This window comes from Cydia splendana, chromosome 10 (genome assembly GCF_910591565.1).
Source record: "Cydia splendana chromosome 10, ilCydSple1.2, whole genome shotgun sequence".
Classification (NCBI taxonomy): domain Eukaryota; kingdom Metazoa; phylum Arthropoda; class Insecta; order Lepidoptera; family Tortricidae; genus Cydia; species Cydia splendana.
The window spans coordinates 7,339,452-7,360,734 of NC_085969.1; the positions used below are offsets into that span (position 1 = coordinate 7,339,452).

At 35.7% G+C, this 21,283-nt stretch overlaps 2 protein-coding genes across 2 annotated transcripts; both read right to left on the bottom strand.

Moving 5' to 3' along the window:
* Nucleotides 1–18,940: 18,940 nt before the first annotated feature.
* LOC134794504 (uncharacterized) lies at nucleotides 18,941–19,974 on the bottom strand. Its single transcript, XM_063766315.1, has one exon. It carries the CDS (start codon nucleotides 19,972–19,974, stop codon nucleotides 19,216–19,218), a length of 759 nt encoding a protein of 252 aa, XP_063622385.1. The 3' UTR covers nucleotides 18,941–19,215.
* A 3-nt stretch (nucleotides 19,975–19,977) lies between these two features.
* On the bottom strand, nucleotides 19,978–20,981 carry LOC134794505 (uncharacterized). The gene is made up of 3 exons (XM_063766316.1): nucleotides 20,597–20,981; nucleotides 20,082–20,307; nucleotides 19,978–19,984 (listed from the first exon to the last, which is right to left on the bottom strand). Exons 1-3 carry the CDS (start codon nucleotides 20,718–20,720, stop codon nucleotides 19,978–19,980), a joined length of 357 nt encoding a protein of 118 aa, XP_063622386.1. The 5' UTR covers nucleotides 20,721–20,981.
* Between the last annotated feature and the right edge of the window lie 302 nt (nucleotides 20,982–21,283).

Below are 21,283 nucleotides of genomic sequence, written 5' to 3' on the forward strand. Positions count from 1 at the left end.
CAACCATCTTCATGACAATAGTATTGCAGCTAAGTGTTGCCAGTTTTAAATATCCATTATTACACTTTAGGTACTTCTTAAACAAATTCACACTATCAACTATCAACAAATCAAAATGTTATCTGCTAATAGACGAATCATATCATAAGGTATCGTATACACACTTGTCGAAAATTTGAATAATTTCAACATAAAATGGGCACCTCTTATGCCGTATTTACATATGCTATGCGACAATTAACTATAATGATAAACCAGTATTATTATTAGCATTTTACCTGGCTTTTGCATACTTACCATATAATGTAACACAAAATACATTTGTTGACATTTAGCCGATGAAAATTATACAGGGTGGCTAAAAAATAACTGCATTCCCGTTGCCAGGAAGGTTTTAGTATTATACTGAGATTACTGACCAAATTTTACTTTAAGACCAATCCTAAAATCACGAAAAAAAAATTTTGCTGTGTCATACATTTTGGCTGGTCCATTTTCTATGGGAGGGTAATTTTTTTTGTGATTTCGGGGTTGGTCCCATAGTTAAAGTTTCTCAGTATAATCCTAGAACCTCCCTGCAATGCATTTATTTTTTAGCCACCGTGTATATATCTCAGCCTTCTGCAATACTTACGTTTACCTATTCATACATGTCTGAGGTACAAAATTATTCAAATTATATGAATTTATTCACACGAAAATAATGCTAATATCCAAAAAGGAAGTAATAAAACGGCGTTACAAGGAAACACTTTTTTGAAATGAATGAGTCCTAAAATTGCAAGAGGTAAATTACACGTTGTGTGTTCAGGCCCATAAAACAATAAACAGGAGTGGACTATTAACTAAATTACTAAATTTTACCTACAGCGTTGAAATTAAATTTGCACAAAAGATACCGACAAAGAAAATAAGTATAATTGCTTGTTCTGAGCTAAGTGAATGGCTTTTACCAATATTTTGATAATATTATATAAAACTTTATGCACGTAACGTATAGTTGGGTCAAACAGATCACTGTGTTATGTCTTTCCTGTAGACATACACAAGAGTTAAGGGCTATAAATGTTAATTTTCTTATTTAACCCTTATCCACGTGAAAAGGTCCTCCTTTTATTTAGAGAACCATGATAAAATCATTACCTACATGCCCACAAGCTGTTAACTATTGCCCACAGGAGAGAAAAATGTGCTGTTCGCGATAACACACTAGTTTTCTCTCCTGTGGGCAATAGTTAACAGTAATGTAAGTTAATGTAAGTAATGATTTTATCATAGTTCTCTAAATAAAAGGAGGACCTTTTCACGTGGATAAGGGTTAAATAAGAAAATTAACCTTTATAGCCCTTAACTCTTGTGTATGTCTACAGGAAAGACATAACACAGTGATCTGTTTGACCCAGTTCGTTGTTTTAGCATTAGAAAACAGGTAAACAATCTTGACGAGTCTTTTTATTGATAAACACTTTTGAAAAATAAGTCACGGCAAATACAATAACAATTATGAATCATATACGATTATTTATATTATTTTGCTTTCATAAGTAATAGTTACTGATTTTAAAAAATCGTTTTTCATTTAAAAGACACGTCAAGATCGCGTAGTCCATTTCTCATGCTAAAAAAACGAACTATATAGGACTAATAAATAGATAGAAGTGGATAGGAGACTATTATCTCTTTCTCGTAAAGAAGTTTTTTTACAGTTTGGTTGACACAGTTCACAATGTAAAATATCGTGAAGAGAGAGGTAAATGATAAGAAAAGAGAGAAAAAGTAAGAAGTGTAGAGTAGGGAGCAAAAACACTCTTTGCTAACTACTTAAACATGTAATAAAATATTGTCTGATTATTATGTCAGTCTGATGTCAGTGCGTTAATTGTGAGTAAAATTGTGATTAGTTTGTTGAGATAATACAGTTTTGTATTGTGTAATGTTTGATGTGCGATTTTGGATATTTATTCAACCTCATATCTGACCATGTCCTTCTGAGTGAGCAAGAAGATTTGTAAGTACCTATTTGTTAAAATAAAAAATAATTTATTGACCCAAAAAAGAAAAACATAATAATAACAGCATAGGTACCTTCAGATCCACAGCGCAGGCTTCGTCATCATACAGATAGCTCATCCACCTCAGGTTTCGTCAAAACCTATTTATTTGCTACCGTCTATTTGTTTGCTACGCCAAATTACATATTTTTACTAAAGTAATGTGGCACCATAACAATCTTTAGTTTGAGCCAGAGATTTCAGACGTGATTTAATGTTTGGGCCGAAGACTAATTATTAAACATCATAGACAGGTCTAATAAATAAGATATACAGCTTCATTTTATTGTGTATTTTAAAACGAAGAAAGTAGGTAAGTTATTAGGTACCAGTTCAATATGTTCATCTACACTATGGGCGACCATTCTTCAATCTCTTATCCTAATATATTCGATCGATAGAAACTTGCGTCACTATGTGCAGGTGCCGCGTATCCTTTGAATAAAAAACATAACTTCCCTTCAGGACCCATGTAAGCAATATGTTTAAGATGTGGTATTGTGTAATTAAAAACAGTTAAAATATTTATTACAAGCATAATATGATAGGTAATTATATTAAAAAGATATCTTTTTAATATAAATACCTATCATAAATATTATATAATATTTACATTAATCAATAGCATCGATGAATAGACAACTGTAAAACCACAAACAAGCCACCAGGCAGACGTGCAAACCCTTGCAATAAATAAGATTAAAATATGCATCCAATAGCAAAAAGCCAGCTTAAAAGGCGTTATAGCGCATGTTAAATCAATTACAAGTCGACACCTACTGACTGTGTCTAAATCGTAATCATAAACTGTGTATAAATAACTAGCCCAGCTATATTAAACACCGCTGAGAATAAAAAACGGCCGAACCAGAGCTAAACGAGACTTGATAACATCTATCCGTACGTTATTGATGCGCTGAGAAAGGCGAAGCTATGAAATATGGAAGAAGGCAATGGTTATTGCATATTAGTTGCTTTGTTAGTCGGGCGTAAGCTTTTCTCTAAAGAATTATGAACAAGGTTGTAAGGAAAGTAAGATACGATTTAATACATTTTACAAGCGCTCTGTTCGCTTTTATACATTGTAGATACATTTGATACACCATAATAATACCTAATTCTTTAATTGTAAGCAGTGGCGGATTTGCAGTCTTTGCCGCCCTAGGCCCCAGGCCCTGTAGCCGCCCCCCTTTCTCAGCATCAGCACCCATCATATGGACTACATTTAGGTCAGGCAACAAAAAGGTATAGAGGGAAATGCTTGGGACACATTTTTAACTTAGTAACTTTGTTTGGACTCGTAGGCCCTTGAGCGGGCGGGGGGTAAGGGGTTTGAAGGTCCCATTTTTCGGTTTTTCGCTTATAATATCTCAGAAACTATGCGTCCTTGTGACATGATCATTATACAAAATGAAAGCTGATTAAATTTGCTACAAGTTTGATACAGTAGAGTTTTTCGACCGGTAAGTAGCATGTTTAGTTTTTAGGGTTCCGTACCCAAAAGGTAAAACGGGACCCTATTACTAAGACTTCGCCGTCCGTCCGTCCGTCTGTCTGTCACCACGCTGTATCTCACGAACCGTGATAGCTAGACAGTTGAAATTTTCACAGATGATGTATTTCTGTTGCCGCTATAACAAAAAATACTAAAAACAGAATAAAATAAAGATTTAAATGGGGCTCCCATACAACAAACGCGATTTTTGACCAAAGTTAAGCAACGTCGGGCGTGGTCAGTACTTGGATGGGTAACCGTTTTTTTTTTTGCTTATTTTCCTGTTTTTTTTTTCATTATGGTACGGAACCCTTCGTGCGCGAGTCCGACTCGCACTTTCCCGGTTTTTTGAGATATCCGTTCTTGAACGTCTGTAATTTTGCAGTACATTTCCTACAATAATATTCACGGCGCTCACGAGGAAAGGAACCCGAAAGATTTTAACAGTTTATTGGGTAGTTTTATTTATTACTAATCATATTTAAAGACTAAAATGTCCTTTCAACTTTGACGTATGACTCCACACTCGCAAACTTCACGGTGATTTCGCAGTTTAGTTCGCGCCAAGATGGCTGAAAATCATCAGCTGATCGAGTTTAACTGTCATTTATCTACAGGGCCCTCTACACTCGTGCGCGAATCGCGGCGCGAAGCCGCGAACGCGAGTGTTGCGTCGATTACGAGATTGTTCACGCCTTCTTCTACGAACTAGCAAGACTCCACATTACACACTATTCTGGCTTGCTCCGCTGACGCGGGCCGAAAAACCGACTAAAAACGGGGAACAAGGCGCGAAGGCGTGAACAACCTTCGCGCCGCGATTCGCGCAAAAGTGTGGAGAGCCCTGTAGATAAATGACAGTTAAACTCGATCAGCTGATGCTTTTAGCCATCTTGGCGCGAACTAAACTGCGAAATCACCAAGATATCGAAAAACCTGACTGAGTAAAACTTGGAGAAAATTTAATCAGCTTTGATTTTGTATAATGATCATACCGTTAGAACGCATAGTTTCCGAGATATAAGTGAAAAATCGAAAAATGGGACCTTCAAACTCCCCTCTTCCCCCGGCCTTAGGGCTACTGCCGGGGACTTTTGATATGTTCACCTCCTAACTAGTTCAAACAAAGTTACGAAGTCAAAAATTGTGTTCCATGCATTTCCCTCTATGCCTTTTTTTGAGAATTCGTTGCCTGGCCTAATTTTGAGTTAGTTATCATCAGCGAATTTTTGGTCAGAATTTGCCGCCCCCAATATCTCGCCGCCCTAGGCCCGGGCCTACTGTGCCTTATGGGAAATCCGCCACTGATTGTAAGTACGTGCAAGTAAACAATGTCGTCCCCTTGTAAAACAAATAACAATAGATATCGATATACAGACAATTAATTTGTAAATTTTATTGCGGGTGCAGAAATCAGAAAAAAGTTTCCATGAAACACACGTTTATTGAAATGAAATTAAATATCGGAGATTACATCTCAGTGGCGTGACAACCAAATCTAATCTACTCGTATTTACTGCAAAATTATCAGACATCTTCAAATCAGAAATAACATCTCTCTGTAACCTATCTCACTCATAAGCATCCACAGTTCTTCAAAATTCCAGTCTGGCTGATGGAGTGGAATTGCTGATTGAAGATATTTTAAACTATAGTTTTAACAAAGTTCCTGGTGTGCAGAATTTGAGTAACTACTGCGTACATTTTTTACAAGCACTTATTTTACATGATCAAAAAAAATTGTCACTTTAAAATACTATTTCGCCAAAAAGACGTCTTAAATGACTTTTAAGTTATGGCCTGTCTTTAAACGATCATGTTCCTGGTACAGTCAGCACCACTGTCCAATTTATACAAGGATAGACTGTATGTTGAAGTCGTTGTTATGCTGTAGACAATAAAGTCTTGGTAACAACTGCCCGACTGTTGACTGGCTTGATATATAGGTGGTTAGGTCCTTTTACGAACGCAATATAAACTTATGCATCGGCCTTTGAGCCGATGGCCGGTACTATAATTCAACCCAATAATGATTCATATAAATTTGCAAAACGAGCGAGAGGTGCAAACTGTGCGAGTGAGCGATGTACTTGAATAATTTGCAAGAGGACCGCGGGCAGAGTTTAGTGTTGTATTAAAATGGTACTGAAAATGTATCGATAAAAGTTTTATATTAGTTTCTAAGGAAGACTCTAAGGAACACACATTTTATAGAAGATAGTAAGTCATATACATAGATGTACTTAATTTTTTTTACGATTATATAATTCAAATTGCGTGCAAGGAACTATTGTAGAAGAAAATTGTGTTATACATCCTGCCCGCTTTAAACAATTGTTGTTTAAACAATTTGCAAATTAAACAATTGTTCGGCTTACTGGTTATTAAATATTTGAAATTCTAATTCTGATCCATGAAACTGACCACAAACTGACCGTGTCTAATAATTATATAAGAGAGGGACATACTAAAGTTGCCTCGGGCAAGTAAAGCAATGTAATGACATAACATATAAAAGGGTACCTACTTGAACTAACTGGAAAATAACTACTTACTTAAAATTGCATTTAGAAATATTTGTGTCGAAGTCTAGTCAAAGGTCCCACTTTGTCGCTTACCATAAGGACGAGATTTGCTTGTATCTTTATACGAATAACCTGCCAAAGCGTCAAAGGAAGCGATAAAGTGGGACTTTTTGCTTGGAAACGACACATTTAACCCTTAAATTGGCAAGAGTAAAAATTTGTAAAAACAAGTAAAATATAGTAGCATACCTTTATTTAATACCGTCTGGGGGTCTACAGAAAAATGTTTTAAAAAATCCAGTATTATCGGTTTTTCAGAAAATCTATGTACATCACCATGCACGTTGCCAATTTTATAACAAGAAAAGTAACATTGTTCTATGTACACGCTGGTTACCGCTGCCAAGGAGCCAGTAAAATATTATATAAAAATTAACGTAAATTATTATGAAAAAACATAATTTAGTGTGAAATTGTTAAAAGCAATTTAGTTTTTTTGTTTCTCCGACAATGAAACAAAGGAGCATATTGCATTTGACGCAATAAAATTTCGTCTATCCCTCCTTACAGTATCTGTAGTGTACATTTTTCGGTCCACTCTCAGGAAAATGCCCCATGTTGTTAAACCAAAGACTGTCTGTAAATCTGTAGGACGCTATTTCAGAGCCTTTTGTATTTTTTTTCTTATGGCACAGTTTCTCAACTTTCATTTCATCGGTTACCAATCTTCGTCGCTTTACAATGTCCTTCGAATAGCTCAAACCGGAAGTTCTAAAAGTAACCTAAAGCTGTATCTAATTCTGTTTTTTTCAGGCTGGTACATTTCACGTGTTTATATGAAGCTCTTGTTGCCCTAGTATGTAGTTAATGGCGATGAGTGTTCAAGTCTACACTACGTAGGCAAAGCATCATAAATAACTGTAGATGGAGATTATAGAACTCTTATATGCTCGAAAGAGAATCAACGTGCTTTCGGAATTCAATCGTGCTTGATTATATTTATCGACCTCATCCTCGTCCGGCAAGTTGTCTAGCAAATTTAATCGCTCCAAAGAAGAATTTAAAGAAGGTGGATCAGAGGGCTAACCGCGAACCACGTTCGACGTGTTGCCTCTCTGTCGCACTTGTAAATTCGTACGTAAGTGTGACAGGGATTCAACACGTCGAACGTGGTTCGCGGTAGGCCCTCAGAGCTATCGTCAGAATAGTATTGTATGAATGCGCGTTGGTTCCTCATCGGAATCTGATTCATAATCAGAACATACATTTTTTACGTGAATTAAAGCTAAAATATTATGCAATCTAAATAGTGTTAAGTACTACAGACAAAGAAAGGAAACCATTCTGTTTAAAAATATTTTAAAGAAACAAGGACACGCAAAATCGTTAGATTCAAAACAAAAGTTAAGTACAGATAGGTTGGCAACGTACACGGTGGTTACCGTAGTTGAATGTAAGTTTTTACTTACATCTTTACAAACTTGTCAACGGTAACCGTGGTGTACATTCCAATTTACCAGTGATCTTTATTATTATGCCTTATGCACACAAAATGACCAATTATTCATATACTTTACCATTTTCTTATGAAACACAAAACAAATAATCATAACTTGCATACAGAAAAGTTGTTAAAATTTAAGGCGCGGTGTGTAGTAAAATGCGCTTTTTTGTCACCGTATTTACAGACTTTGACAAGGATTTCATGCATTATTTTCTAGTATGTATAACTTCAGTCCTTGAACTACGTTATTGCTTGTCAGAAACACGACGGCTCATTATTTTCTCGATAGAATCTTAAGTTGAAAACATGCCTAACTCTGTCTTTATTTCCTTATGTTAGAAGTACTACGGCGAAAATGTATATGAAACTTACTTCAGTCGATAGCTTTTAAGTAAATCTTCATTATTGCTTGTCCTTTTATCGATACGTTAATTTTTTCATTCATCATTTGATGAATTCAACATTTTGCCTACTAAATTACATCCTACGCGGCAATACCTTGCGCCCATTCCTCACGCCAGTACGCCCGTGACCACTGTCAGCGTCGGACCTATGCTAGTTTAGCGGACGTTTCATAAAATGGGTAATCACAGTATAAATATGCAAATATGTTATACACACAATGTTTTTCAACATACTTGCGAAGAAAAGCAAAATAATTCTTAAATACGGTGACATTTCAGACATTCGTCCGTCATATTGTCATTTTATAGCAAGTTGGGCAGCGAAGGCACACACCCATCTAACCAATCCGGAATTCAGTCACGATTGATAAATTGTGTAAACATATTTTAAAAGGCTATAAAATTAATCAAATTGAATAATTTTTAAACATAGATATACAGGATTCAAATATTTTAGACTGGTCATATTTTTCATAAAATCGATTTCATTTGGCAAATCGTATTACTTTTTGGCAACCGGGTTTTTTAACCTAATTAGACCCCGCTGAATCCGAAATTGCTGGTTGCTTGATCGAATTCTTGACCGGAAGTGAGATATTTGATATTAAAGGACCCTTTTTTTAGTTTTTCGTAAATAACTCTTAAACGGTGGCGCATAGCAAAAAATATTCTATTACATAAGTAATCTGCATAAAATTGCCTACAAGAAAGATTTAGTACAATTTTTTGCTAGGATCAATATTCAAAGAGATATTAACGCGGGAAATTCAATTATAATCAATTCTAAGGTCCCCTTTTTTAGATTTTCGTAAATAACTCGTAAACGGTGGCCAATATCAAAAAATGATATAAAACGTTAATAATCTACACAAAATTTTGTACCAAAAAGATTCAGTACACTTTTCGCAGGGATCAATATTCAAAAAGATAATAAAGAAGGAAAGTTAATTATAATAAATTCTAAGGTTCATTGTTTGTATCTTTTCGTTAATAATTTGAAAAGTATGACTCATTGCATCTTATACATAAATAATAAACATAAAATTTCCTACTAAACATGTAGAACTTTTCGCTAGGATCAATATTAAAAAAGACAAAGCAGCGGGTAAGTTAATTATAATCAACTTTAAAGTCCCTTTTTAGTTTTTTGTAAATAACTCGTAAACGGTGTCCCATAGCAAAATAGGTTTTAATTAATAAATAATTTACATAAAATTTTCTCCAAAAACATCTTGAACTTTTTTTCTCTAGGATCAAATTTAAAACGATATTAAAGGAAGAAAGTTAATTACAATCAGTTCACAGGTCACTTTTTTTTTTAGTTTTTCGTAAATAACTCGTAAACGGTGGCCCGTTGCAAAAAAATATTATACATAAATATTGAACATAAAATTATCCACAAAAAAGGTTCTTTACACTTTTGCGCTACGATCAATATTTAAAGAGGTATTAAAGGGGGTAAGTTAATTAGAATCAATTTCCAGGTCCCTATTTTTAGGTTTTCGTAAATGATTCGTAAAATAAGGCTCATAGCAAAATAAGTTCTTAATGTTCTTGTAAATAAATAATCGGCAAATCGGCATACAATTTTCTACGAAAAACATAACACTTTTCTCTAGGATCAATATTTGAAACGACGAAACGTTTTCTTAAATCAACTTTTTATCTCTTTGTTAACTTTAACAACCCTAAAGTATTGATCGTAACGTAAAAATAAAAAGATCCAAATTTGTAGGAAATTTTATGTTAAAACTTTTGTTATTGTTTTGTACCTATGCTATTCGAGATATGAGCAAAAATATGAAAAAGGTACCTTCACCCCCCTCCCCCCTACACCCTCAGCACACCCGCTAAGCTCGAGGACATTAAGTATGGTTATCTGGACACCACAAGGTATAACTGTGCCAATTTTCAAAATTATACGAATTATTTCCGCAGATTTTTTTTATTTTCTTGAGCTATTAACTAACTCGAATGTCGATTTAGAAGTGTTTTTTGTCATTACAATCTTTAAATGCTTGACTTTTACTCGTCAATTCAAAATTAGAAAAATAGTAAGTAATTACAGTTAGAGTTATAAATTGTTATAATTCTTTTTGTGAAGATAGCTAAATCATCTTAGCTTTGCTAGTATTCTTCCTTATTTTCACTACCTACTTGCCCGAAATTGACTGCTAAAGTTAGACCAAGTCTGCAACGATTTCGATAGCATAGGCAGTGCAAGTGTTATACATAATTTCATAGAAGTTTGACGTTTAAAATAACACTTGCACTGCGTGTGCAATCAAAATCGTTGCAGACTTTTCTTGGTCTAGCTCTATTACATTTTTAATGTCTATTAGTAAGAACTATTATTTGTCTCATAATAATTTGGTATCATTTGATTAGATTCTCAGTTTGTCGCGGTATACACTCATATTGTATATATAATTAATAATTATTTACACTCACCGTCTTACCTACCATTTTTAATTTCATTAAGTACTCATCAAAATTCGAATTTGTAAATCTTATTCAATATTAATTGCCGGAAAAAATCCCGGAACTGACAATTCAGAATACCGATGTCGTCAGAATAAGGACGTAGACGTGCTGCGCGGGAATGGTGCGGTGCGCCGCGCGGGGCGCCCGCCTGCCCGTTCTACCACGCGTCTGCTTCACCCCCTTGAAAACGTAAAACTCGAGTATAAGAGCGCCTTAATAAAACATATTAGAGGTACTGGCGAGCGTCGCCGCTTCGAACAGATTTTTTGATAGCGACGTTAATTAAATTTTTTTGCCATATCACATATTTAATTACTATTGATATACATCATTATTAAGTAGTTTCTGTTAATAAAATCTTAGGAAATTAGATATGTTTACGACAGGAATTTTTACTAACTAACGTACACTGTGATGCACAATGCCAATTTAGTGGGTAAAAACATATTTCACGCTTTTCCCCGCACTACTAACGCGTGTCATTCAGTTTTTATCACCATGATTAAGTTCGGGTTTATTGAAGCATTACTCGCCATCGTCGGGTAATTGCAGGTAGTTACGATAAAGCAAAAACAGGCTTAAACACTATCAGCAGGATATCTGTCAAGTGGAACTAGCGATACGTATCGTAATTGGTGGCCGGTAGGTTCACTTGTTTTTATTACGAGGCGTTTATAAAAGGTCTCTCACTGTCTTTTTAAAGCAAAATAATACATATCAACTTTGGGAATAATAAAATTACTCCATGATGAGACACGAATTATTACAAGTTTTTATTTATTGGTCTAATAATCTAATCTAACATACTTATCTCGTCCTCCTCATCGATTTCGATGACGGCGACCTCAACAATTACGGATTACGCCTGTTATGGGCCCGAATGTGGCTGGCCAGGCCGAACTTGGTCTTAAAGACTCTCCTGCAGGTGTTACAATAGAGTTGGCCAGACGCGTAAGAGGGCTTCGGTCTCTCTTTACGTTGTTGGCGTCGTTGGCATCTAAGATGTTGAGGCGGTTTTCCTCAAACAATTTGATGCGATTAAAGATGGTCGACCGCCAAGATGACCTGTCTGTAGCAAGCTCCTCCCAACGCTACAACAACATACTTATAGGTACCTATCGGAAGGTGCTACGGCGTTATTCTTGCATAGGTAGCTTAAATTACGTTTACTAGTATATTGCTTTACAATCTTGCAAGATGTTTACAATGAAGTGCTTTGATGTATTCAATAGGTATGCATGTAATATACATTTTTCCCACAGTTCACTGAAAACACCTGCGTACAGTCAGCACCTTAAGAGGATAGGGGAGTGGTAATTTCTCCGTACAAGCGTAATCGACTCTTTCCTCCGTGGTTTTTGACCCTTGAGCAATGATTATTTCAACACAGACTGTCGGACTTCTTTGTTTTTATCTTTTTATTTTGATATGTTTTTAAGGGCTAGAGCACTTCAAACGTCGCAAAACGGCTTAATGGACTAGGCCGTAAATAAAAGCATGGTATTCAAAACTGTTATCAATGAGCCAATTAGTTATATAGGCACAGTAGGACACAGATTTTAATACCATTACCATTTAAATAAAAAAAAATCGTTACGATTGGTTACGCAACAGTTAGTTGGAGGACGAAACCGTCGAGCAAATACGAAACCTCTAGATTTTTATGCAGGATTTTTCACCTAAGCTGCAGTTGTCCTTACAGGCCTTACAGCACTAATCCCGTTAGCGCGACGGATATATTCGCCTAAAATTCGCAAATCTGAGAACGGGCTCCGCTCCCCTATCCTCTTAAGAATTGGCATTGGAATTATTTTTTAAACCAAACTCCAAAAATGTCAGCTATGGGATTATTCAGCTTTCGTCACGATGTTCTGCAGTTAGTATGAATATAGCAAACAATTTATCCATTTGTCGTAAAGCCCTAAAGATGTGCCCTATCCATGTGCCCTAAAGCATTTAATAGTTATTTGTTTTACAAGGGGGCAAAGTTGTTGTTTAACTGCTCGTGCTAATTGATACCCGAGCAAGCGAAAGATTCCAAAATTTAACCACGAGCATAGCGAGTGGTTCGAAAAATGGAATCTTGAGCGTTGCGGGTTTCAAAGCACGAGGGTTAAACAAAATTTGCCCCCGAGTGAAACACAAAATTTTTCACCACACCAACCTGAAGCAAATATTAAATGTAAAATATTAAACAAAATCAAACCAAATCAAATCCAAATGAATGTAATTAAAAATTTATCATCCAAAATCATCATTTAAAAGTCATTTCTACCAGCAAACATAAGAAACCCACTCAAAATTTGCATTTGATTACTTTGTCTCACATGTGAATAAAATGCAACTTTGCTATCAGTTTTTAAAGTGCAAAGTAAGCCTTTCCGAGCTGGTGTGGTGAAAATAAGATTAACTTACCTACCACTTAAAAAAATCTAGTATAAATAACAATAATTTATTTTACGAAGCACATCTAACAGTAATTAAGAACTAAATTGTGCATATACGAGTGAGCAGTGAAAGGTTGATATACGAGGGTAGACTCATTAAAAAGTAAAACACAGCCTTCATTTAAATTCGTACTCAAAACTCTCAACATTGTAAATATATTAAATTGTAATATAAATAAATTGTAACCTAACCTAACCTCGCCAAAAACTAAAATTTATTTTATTAATTGATCAAAGCAAATGTTCAAAAGCAAAATCACTAATGAGCTCTATAAACAATTTTAATTTATGCCTGTCACGACCCTGAAGCCCGAATTTCATGAGCCTGTTTTTACTTTATTAGCATCACATTTTGAGCCCTTTACAAACTCTAATCTGTATACAGGGTGCGTTCCTCTCATCTTTTCTTAGTTAGTAACTGCGGTCCCTACTCAACAATTAGGTCGGAGCGGAGCTAATTTCTTAAGTCAAGTTATTTGTTCCTTTTGAACGATTTATTGCTACCCGAGGAGCACAAAGTTCACTGAAATCTGTCTTCGAAGGTACAATTTAGTATAATTTGAAAATCTGCAATGTAAAGTGTTCGAAGCAAACGTTTTGCTAATTAATTAGGTACACAAAATATTAATTAGTTAACAGGTAAATTTCATTATGTTTCAGCAACGAGCACAGAAAGCTTTTAACATTTTTGTGCAGTAAATTCTAAAGTTCGTTATGAAAGTAATTTAGCTCACTTTGACTTTAAGCTCGGGTATTATGTTTCCAAACATTGGGGATGGGGTGCATGTAAATGACCATCAGTATCGAAAACAAAGAATGATAATTCATTTTCCTTCAATGTTATCTAAAGCGACCGATGGAAACACGTGAAATGATATGGTTTTTAAAGAGAATACTTTTCAAAATTTAACCCTTCATGTGCCGTTGGGTATGCCAAGTAAGGCTTTGCATAAATCCTCATCCGTAATTTAATGTCGCATAAAATCACTGGTCAGTTCACGAGAGCATGCATCCCTCCACCACGCCGGCATCGTGCGCATTTTTTAGGGGCCCGCACGTTAAAAGTGACTGCATGTCATTAATCAACTTTTTTCGCTCGATAGGTAGTGAAAAACGGCAGAGAGTATAGCAGTTTCCATGCGTTTTTGAGTCGAAAAGCAATTGACAAGCTGTTGTTTAAACTTACAATTTCATTGCACCTATGAATATTAATAATAATAGAATGAATGTTAATGGATACGTTTGTAAAAGTATTTCATAGTCTTGCAAACTTTATCACCACAATTTAATACAATTTTTTAAGTAGGTAGGTACTTTTAAGTATATTTTAGGAAATTACAATACACTAGGATAACTTCAAAAACTGAAGCGTAGGTATGCTGAGTAACATCCATATTTGTGTTAAATATTATGTTCCTATTTAACTACATGCCAACATTAAGGCTAGCTATGTAAAAGTTGTGAAAAATAGGAAATTCGCAACGAGTGGCGATAAATTGCCTAAAACACGACCGAAGGGAGTGTTTTAAGTCGACACGAGTTGCGAATTACCTATTCGCACATGTATCGTACAACGTTTTACAGTACTTATGGCCCCCTAATTTTTTTACATAGTTACGTAATGTGCTAATTATCGCACTAGTGCGGTAAAGTAGCACCATATGTACTGTAAAATTATTTAAACACATCGAAGAAATGTTTTGCCAAAGAAAGGAACCCTTTTCATAAATTTTGTTTTAACTTAACTGACTAACATCCACGGTACTTTTATTACCTGTAATTTTATATTAACTGAAACACCATGCGATGAACAGTAGGTATGAAACCTGCAGTTTATGGTTTCATTTCGTGCAAAAAAACTTAAGTGCTTTTTTATTAGTACGTTTTGCATCCACATGAAATGATATTTTGAAAGGATAGGCGCAGGGTTTATAGGTATAATAAAACTTATTGCGAGAAGGTTTGAAAGTAATTTGAAATTATATAATTGTGAAGTAATTCGGTATTCACGAGGTGTCGAGACTTATATAATATAAGTAACACCTTATGCGCAGTTTTATAACTGCTCATAAAACAAGTGTAAGATGTTGATTTAAACTTTCATGATTTACAACGTCAACACCGTCCTCAAAATGTCGGAGGTAAATATTAAAACTTAAATACGCGATTAAGTTCCGTTGTACAATTTAATAAAGTGTAAGACGAACGATGTTAATCTTAGTTTTACCTTAGTTGAAATGGCAATTTTCAATGGCACTGCGGTAGTCATAATTTTTGGGCAAATATAAAAGATAAGTAGATTTTTTCTTAAAAACAGCGGAGCAAAATCAATAGCTGATTGACTGTTCCTTATATTTTATTTCCTAGTAATTTGAAGTGTCTTTCGGGCTATGTTACGGTAGTGAATTCACTTAACACATAGCTACAAGTGCGTCCAAAAATATCGGATTCTATTTGTTAAGCTATTTTAGTCATATTTACAAAGAATATAATTATAATTAGTTATTGCGGCGAGTGGTATGCAAGCGTATTTATGTTTTGTTTTCATTATTCTTTCTACATTTTGACGAACAACCCCCATTTTGTCCCGAGGTTAAAAATGTAAATCCTCTTCCACGCCGCGGGCTTAGAAATTAAGCCTACTGTAATGAAGTAGCCACGTTTTTATTTTAAAACTGAATTCTTGCATGTTTCGGGGTTAGTGGACGCGGGAAATGTTTGCCTGAAAATTTTAAAATCGTGTTTGCGTTGCGTAAGTAACACTAAATAATTGAAAATCAAACGAACTTACCAAAGTGAAGTTCGATGACAATTATGTAAACAGCTTCATTCGACGCGATTTATTGTTAACATGCTGTAGTAGCGCCACCTAGCGTCAGCCTTGCACGGATTTTTAGAGGGTATTCTTTTTTTTGTTTTTTTTTGTACCCCCTCTACTAAACCAACACTCCTGAACGGTCCGGTCGGCGCTCTCGAGTCATTTGTTTAGAGTTACCTACCTACCTATTTTTCACATTTTATTATTATAGGGTAGGGCAGACAAACATGTATTTGTATAGGGAGGGTTTGCATAAATCGCGTCGAATGAAGCTGTTTACATAATTGTCATCGAACTTCACTTTGGTAAGTTCGTTTGATTTTCAATTATGTCTAACAGCTTCATTCTTTGCGATTTATTGTTAACATGCTGTAGATGTTCAGAGCACAAAATAAAATGTGAAATTGAGATACACCATTATAGGTGAGTAAACAAATAAGTAAGTAAACAATCATTAGTAGTCAATCATATTTATTATATGAATAATTGTACAAACTCATTACATAGCTTATCGGTAAGTATACTGTAATGTTTTAGAATGAATAAGTAATAATCAGGTAGGTACATTGTACATTTAACATGATCTTTGTTAACATTATATCTTTATATAACATTATAATCATATAGGTAGGTAATATGTGTAAGTAAAAGATTTGTTATTTACAGATTAATATTGGAAGAGAGGATTACATTTGCAAAATCATTGGGATTGGCAATAATTGGCCTATTGTAAAATCTAGCGAAAACTGAGGAGGAATCTGTCCAGCCTGCAGTTTTCCTTATGACGTCTATACTGATCCCAGATCTATTGGCTGCAGACGTCGCTGCGTGTCGAGTACTATGCGCACTAAAAATGGTTGTATCTATTCCACTTTTAGAGAGCATATCTTTAATCCATTTACCTATTGTTTGAGAGGTAACGTTCAAATGAGGTTTTTTGTAACTTAAAAATAAATAATCATCCTTTCGAAACATTTGAGTTTTATTTATGTAGGATTCTAAGCATCGAGCTGGACATATTTCAGGCCGGTCGTCAAAATAAGGTAACCTCAGAACTGGCTGTGCTAAATTGGGTTTCGAAGTTTTTATTAGATCAGGTATCGTAATCATAATTTCTTGGGAAAAATATATTTTAATATTGTTTAATTTAATTAAAGCAAGTGTCTGTATTCGGTGTGCAGTTACTAAAGCCAATAATGTTGCAGTCTTTTTTGAATGAGTTTCTAAATCGAGATCTAAATTAGGATATTTCTGTGCTAAGTAGTCTAATACAATGCTTGGATTCCAAGTTAAATTGTATTTTGGATTTGTAGGGCGTAATTTGAAAATCCCTTTCATGAAACGTTTTACCCTATCATCATCTAAATTACCGAGTAAAAGGGATAGTGCTGATTTATAAGAGTTTATGGTACCATATTTAGCACCCTTATTAAATATATCTGTGAGAAAATGTAAAACAATCGGGACTGAAACGGAATCATATTCATAATTATGAGTATTACAATATGATATCCATGTTTTGATACAACTATCGTATTGTTTATACGTAGAATCGGACAATGACGATAACATGATTTCCACCGTACTATTAGACAAGGATTTTTTCAAAAGAGTTTTCCTGAAAGCTTCGCGGCAACTAACTTCAGGCTGCGGTGCAGGTTGTGTTGAGTTCTGAAAGGAGAGATTAATAAATCAACATCCGGGCCGAAAAATAAAAATTCAGAGTTTTTTAATCTATGAAACAAGGGGAACCAAGGTTGTGATGGCCAGTATGGTACCACAACTATTCCTTCTGCTTTTTCCTTAATAATTTTTTGCAAAACTTTAGTTATTAATGCGAATGGTGGAAATGCGTAGAAAAACATATTTTTCCAAGATATTGTGAAAGCGTCAATAGCCCATGCTTCTGGGTCATTTTTCCATGTTACAAAGACATCACACTTAGCATTGCACCTGCTTGCAAACAGATCAATTTGAGGGAGACCAAAATAATAAGTAATATTACTGTAAACACTAGCATTAAGTTCCCATTCTGTGTCTTGAAACTTTTTACGCGACAAACTATCGGCTTCACAATTGTCCTTTGTATTAATGTAAGATGCGAAAATCATTATTTGACGCCTCTCACACCAATGCCAGATTTCTCTGCATATACCATTTAAGTGTTCATACTGGACACTACCCATTCGGTTAATGCAAGAAATGGCAGTTATATTGTCAATACGTAGTAGTATGTTAGTATCAAATTGATCTTTTGCAAAACTTTTTAACGCTAAATAAGCAGCTTTGAGCTCTAATTCATTGATATGCAAACATTTCTCGTGATCTTTCCAGTAGCCGGAAGCTTCATTATTATTACAATAAGCACCCCAACCAGACAGAGATGCGTCGGAAAAGATGTCCATTACAAAATCATTACAATATAAAGGATTATTTCCCTCGTCAACTTTTCCTAACCACCAAATAATATCAGATTTTAATTTTTCAGGTATTGTTACAAGTTGTTCATAACTACAGTTATTGAGTAAACATGAAAATTTAAATTGTTCAAAGTATTTTGTATACAACCATGAATATCTGATTGCCGGACAGGCAGATATTAATAAACCGACAAATCTTGCAAATTCTCTCAATTTGCATGTTTTCGTTTTTAGCATGTTAGTAAGACTGTGTTTTATCTTTTCTTTTTTAGAAAGAGGTAATTTCATTATCAAATTCTCAGAGTCAAAAACAAAACCCAAAAATATACACTGTGTTTTAGGCACAAAGGAACTTTTTTCAAAATTAATGAGAAATCCTAAGTCCTCAAACGTCTGCTTAGTCAGTGCAATGTTAGATTCGCATTCAGAGAATGTTCCACCAATACAAAAAATGTCATCTAAATAAATCACTGAAATCATGTGATGTACTTTCCTTAAGTATTCCATAACTGGTTTTAAAAGTTTAGTAAAAACCAGCGGTGCAGTGCAAAGGCCAAACGGGAGGCAGTTAAATTCATACAAAATATTATTATATTTAAATCTCAAGTATTTTCTATGTGATTTGTGCACTGAAATCAAGAAATACGCATCTTTCAGATCAATTGATGCCATGTAACAATTCTTAGTAATTAATTTAGACGCTGTTCGGTAATCTTCCATTTTGAAATGCTTATTTTCAACAAATTTATTGAGGCATTTAAGATTTAAAATAAATCTTTTCTCTCCGTTTGGTTTTGGCACTAAAAAGACTGAAGAAAGGAATTCGCCAGGTTCATGATTGCAGTGAGATATAGCGTTAATCTTAAGTAGTTTTTTAATACAGTGATCAAAATCAATTTTTTCTTGTTTAGTTTTAGGACAAACACTAGGGTTGTCTGTTCGATAGGGAGTCGTTTTAAAAGGGATAGTGTATCCTTTAATCCAAGACAAGATCATATTATCATCAGTAATTTCAGACCACTTGTCATGAAAATATTGTAGTCTGCCAGCATATTGTACCTGATCAACTACTTCCGGTGATGTCCACCCGCTGTCCTCGACGTCGGCGGTGCGCGGTCGCGATCGCGATCGTTGCCGTTGTGGCGTCGCGTGCTGTTGTTGTGTGACATCTGCCTCTGCGAGTAAGCAGGGGCTCGACGGTTGTTGGTCTTCGTGTCCGTCTTGCGGTGTTGGGGCACGAAGTTTAAATTACCCCTATTTGCAATTGTTGACTGAAAATTCGGACGATTATATCTGGGTTTAGGGGGATTATTCTTTAATGCTTCGCCAGACTGCTGAATAGTTTTTGCTGCCTTCAATTTTTCTGAAACATTTTCTCCAAACAGCAGCTTATCCCTATTGGAGTCGATCAGAGTCTGTTTTAATTTTGCGTTAATAGACGATATAATGAAACCCCTGCGAGTTCTTGTCTCTGTAAAGTGGCTGTCGCAGAGAATGCGGCAAGCATCACTGAGAGGTTTCAATAGTTTTTGTTTTGAAGTCTCGTTTGCAAGGACCATTTCAGTTACTGAAGCTAAAGCGGACAAGGCAATACCCAGTTGTTTTTGCTTGTAAAGTAGTGACGTGTCTCTTTTTACTAGGGGGTCAGGTAAAGCCACCCTAACTTCCGGGTTGAGAGTCGGGGCCATCAAAAGATCACAATTATTAGGAATCAGATATTCTTTAGTTAGACTTTCCTTTAGTTCTTTTGAGAGGCCTTTGGCAAGAATATTTTGCCATCGACTGATGAATAGGCGGTCCCATAGGGGTTTCTTCCCTCGGGGCATCGCCTAGTAACTGAAGAATATCGTCATCAAGTTGCAAATCATCTGGTTGATTTTCGCCTGATGTACCTGGATTTTGCGGCAACGGCAAGGCAGTTTGAGGCGGTAACGGTGAGACAGGTTGCGGCGGTAACGGTGACACAGGTTGCGGCGGCAAGTCAGGCTGCAGCTGGTTGTCCACCACGGCGGAACGCGGCGACGGCTGTCGCGTAGCTGAGTGCGCCGCCGACAGGCAGGGCGCTGTCGGCTGTGGCGATTGTGCCTCGGATGCGTCCCATCCAGGTTCGCAATAATACGGTAACAACTCCGTGTAAGGTGTTTCCGAATAGGGTACATCTGCGAAAAGTACAGTTCGTTTTAGAATACGTGACAGTATCAGCCCAGAAAGCAGTACGCATCACTATTATATTGACAGAGAGTACCCACACTTGGTAAACTCGCATCAAATTTAGGCAACAGAAATCTTGCCGAAAAGCCAATTATTTATGTAAAAATGTGACAGTAGCAGCCCAGATTTAGCAGTACGCATCACTATACATTGACAGAGGTAACCCAGGTGCGGTATCCTCGCATCAAATATTGGCATATTCATCTTCATCAAAATAGGGTATTTTCAAAAACTTACCGTTAAAATTTTCTTCGGACGAACAGTAATCTTCCTGTTCGTTAGTCCTTCTTGCCAGTTTTTCTTGTAACTTAAGAATCTTGCGACGAATTTCGTCTTCAGTTTTATGTTTCCTCTTAGGCATGCTTCTAGCGTGGGCGCCTACGATGTTCTTATAACGGTTCAAATTCTAAAGTCCAGGAGACGTGCGAAGGCTTGAGCACGGAACGCATAATGACTCGAGAGCGCCGACCGGACCGTTCAGGAGTGTTGGTTTAGTAGAGGGGGTACAAAAAAAAACAAAAAAAAGAATACCCTCTAAAAATCCGTGCAAGGCTGACGCTAGGTGGCGCTACTACAGCATGTTAACAATAAATCGCAAAGAATGAAGCTGTTAGACATAATGAATGTCTTATGTTAACACATCGGTAACTCGTGGCATTTAGGTAGCACTTAAAAGATTAGTGATGAGCGCACATCGGTAACTCGTGGCACTTGACAGTTTCTAACAGACTAGTGATGTGACAATGTTCTTCCTATACGAGTCGAGAAAAGGAAACCACTAAAAAAAGGAATTAATTAAACTAATCTTTTAAGTGCTACCTAAATGCCACGAGTTACCTCCGAGTTACCGATGTGTTATGTATGTTAATGCAATTACGACCAATATTAAGGGTATGTGAACTAGCTAAGTTTACCAACCAAGAA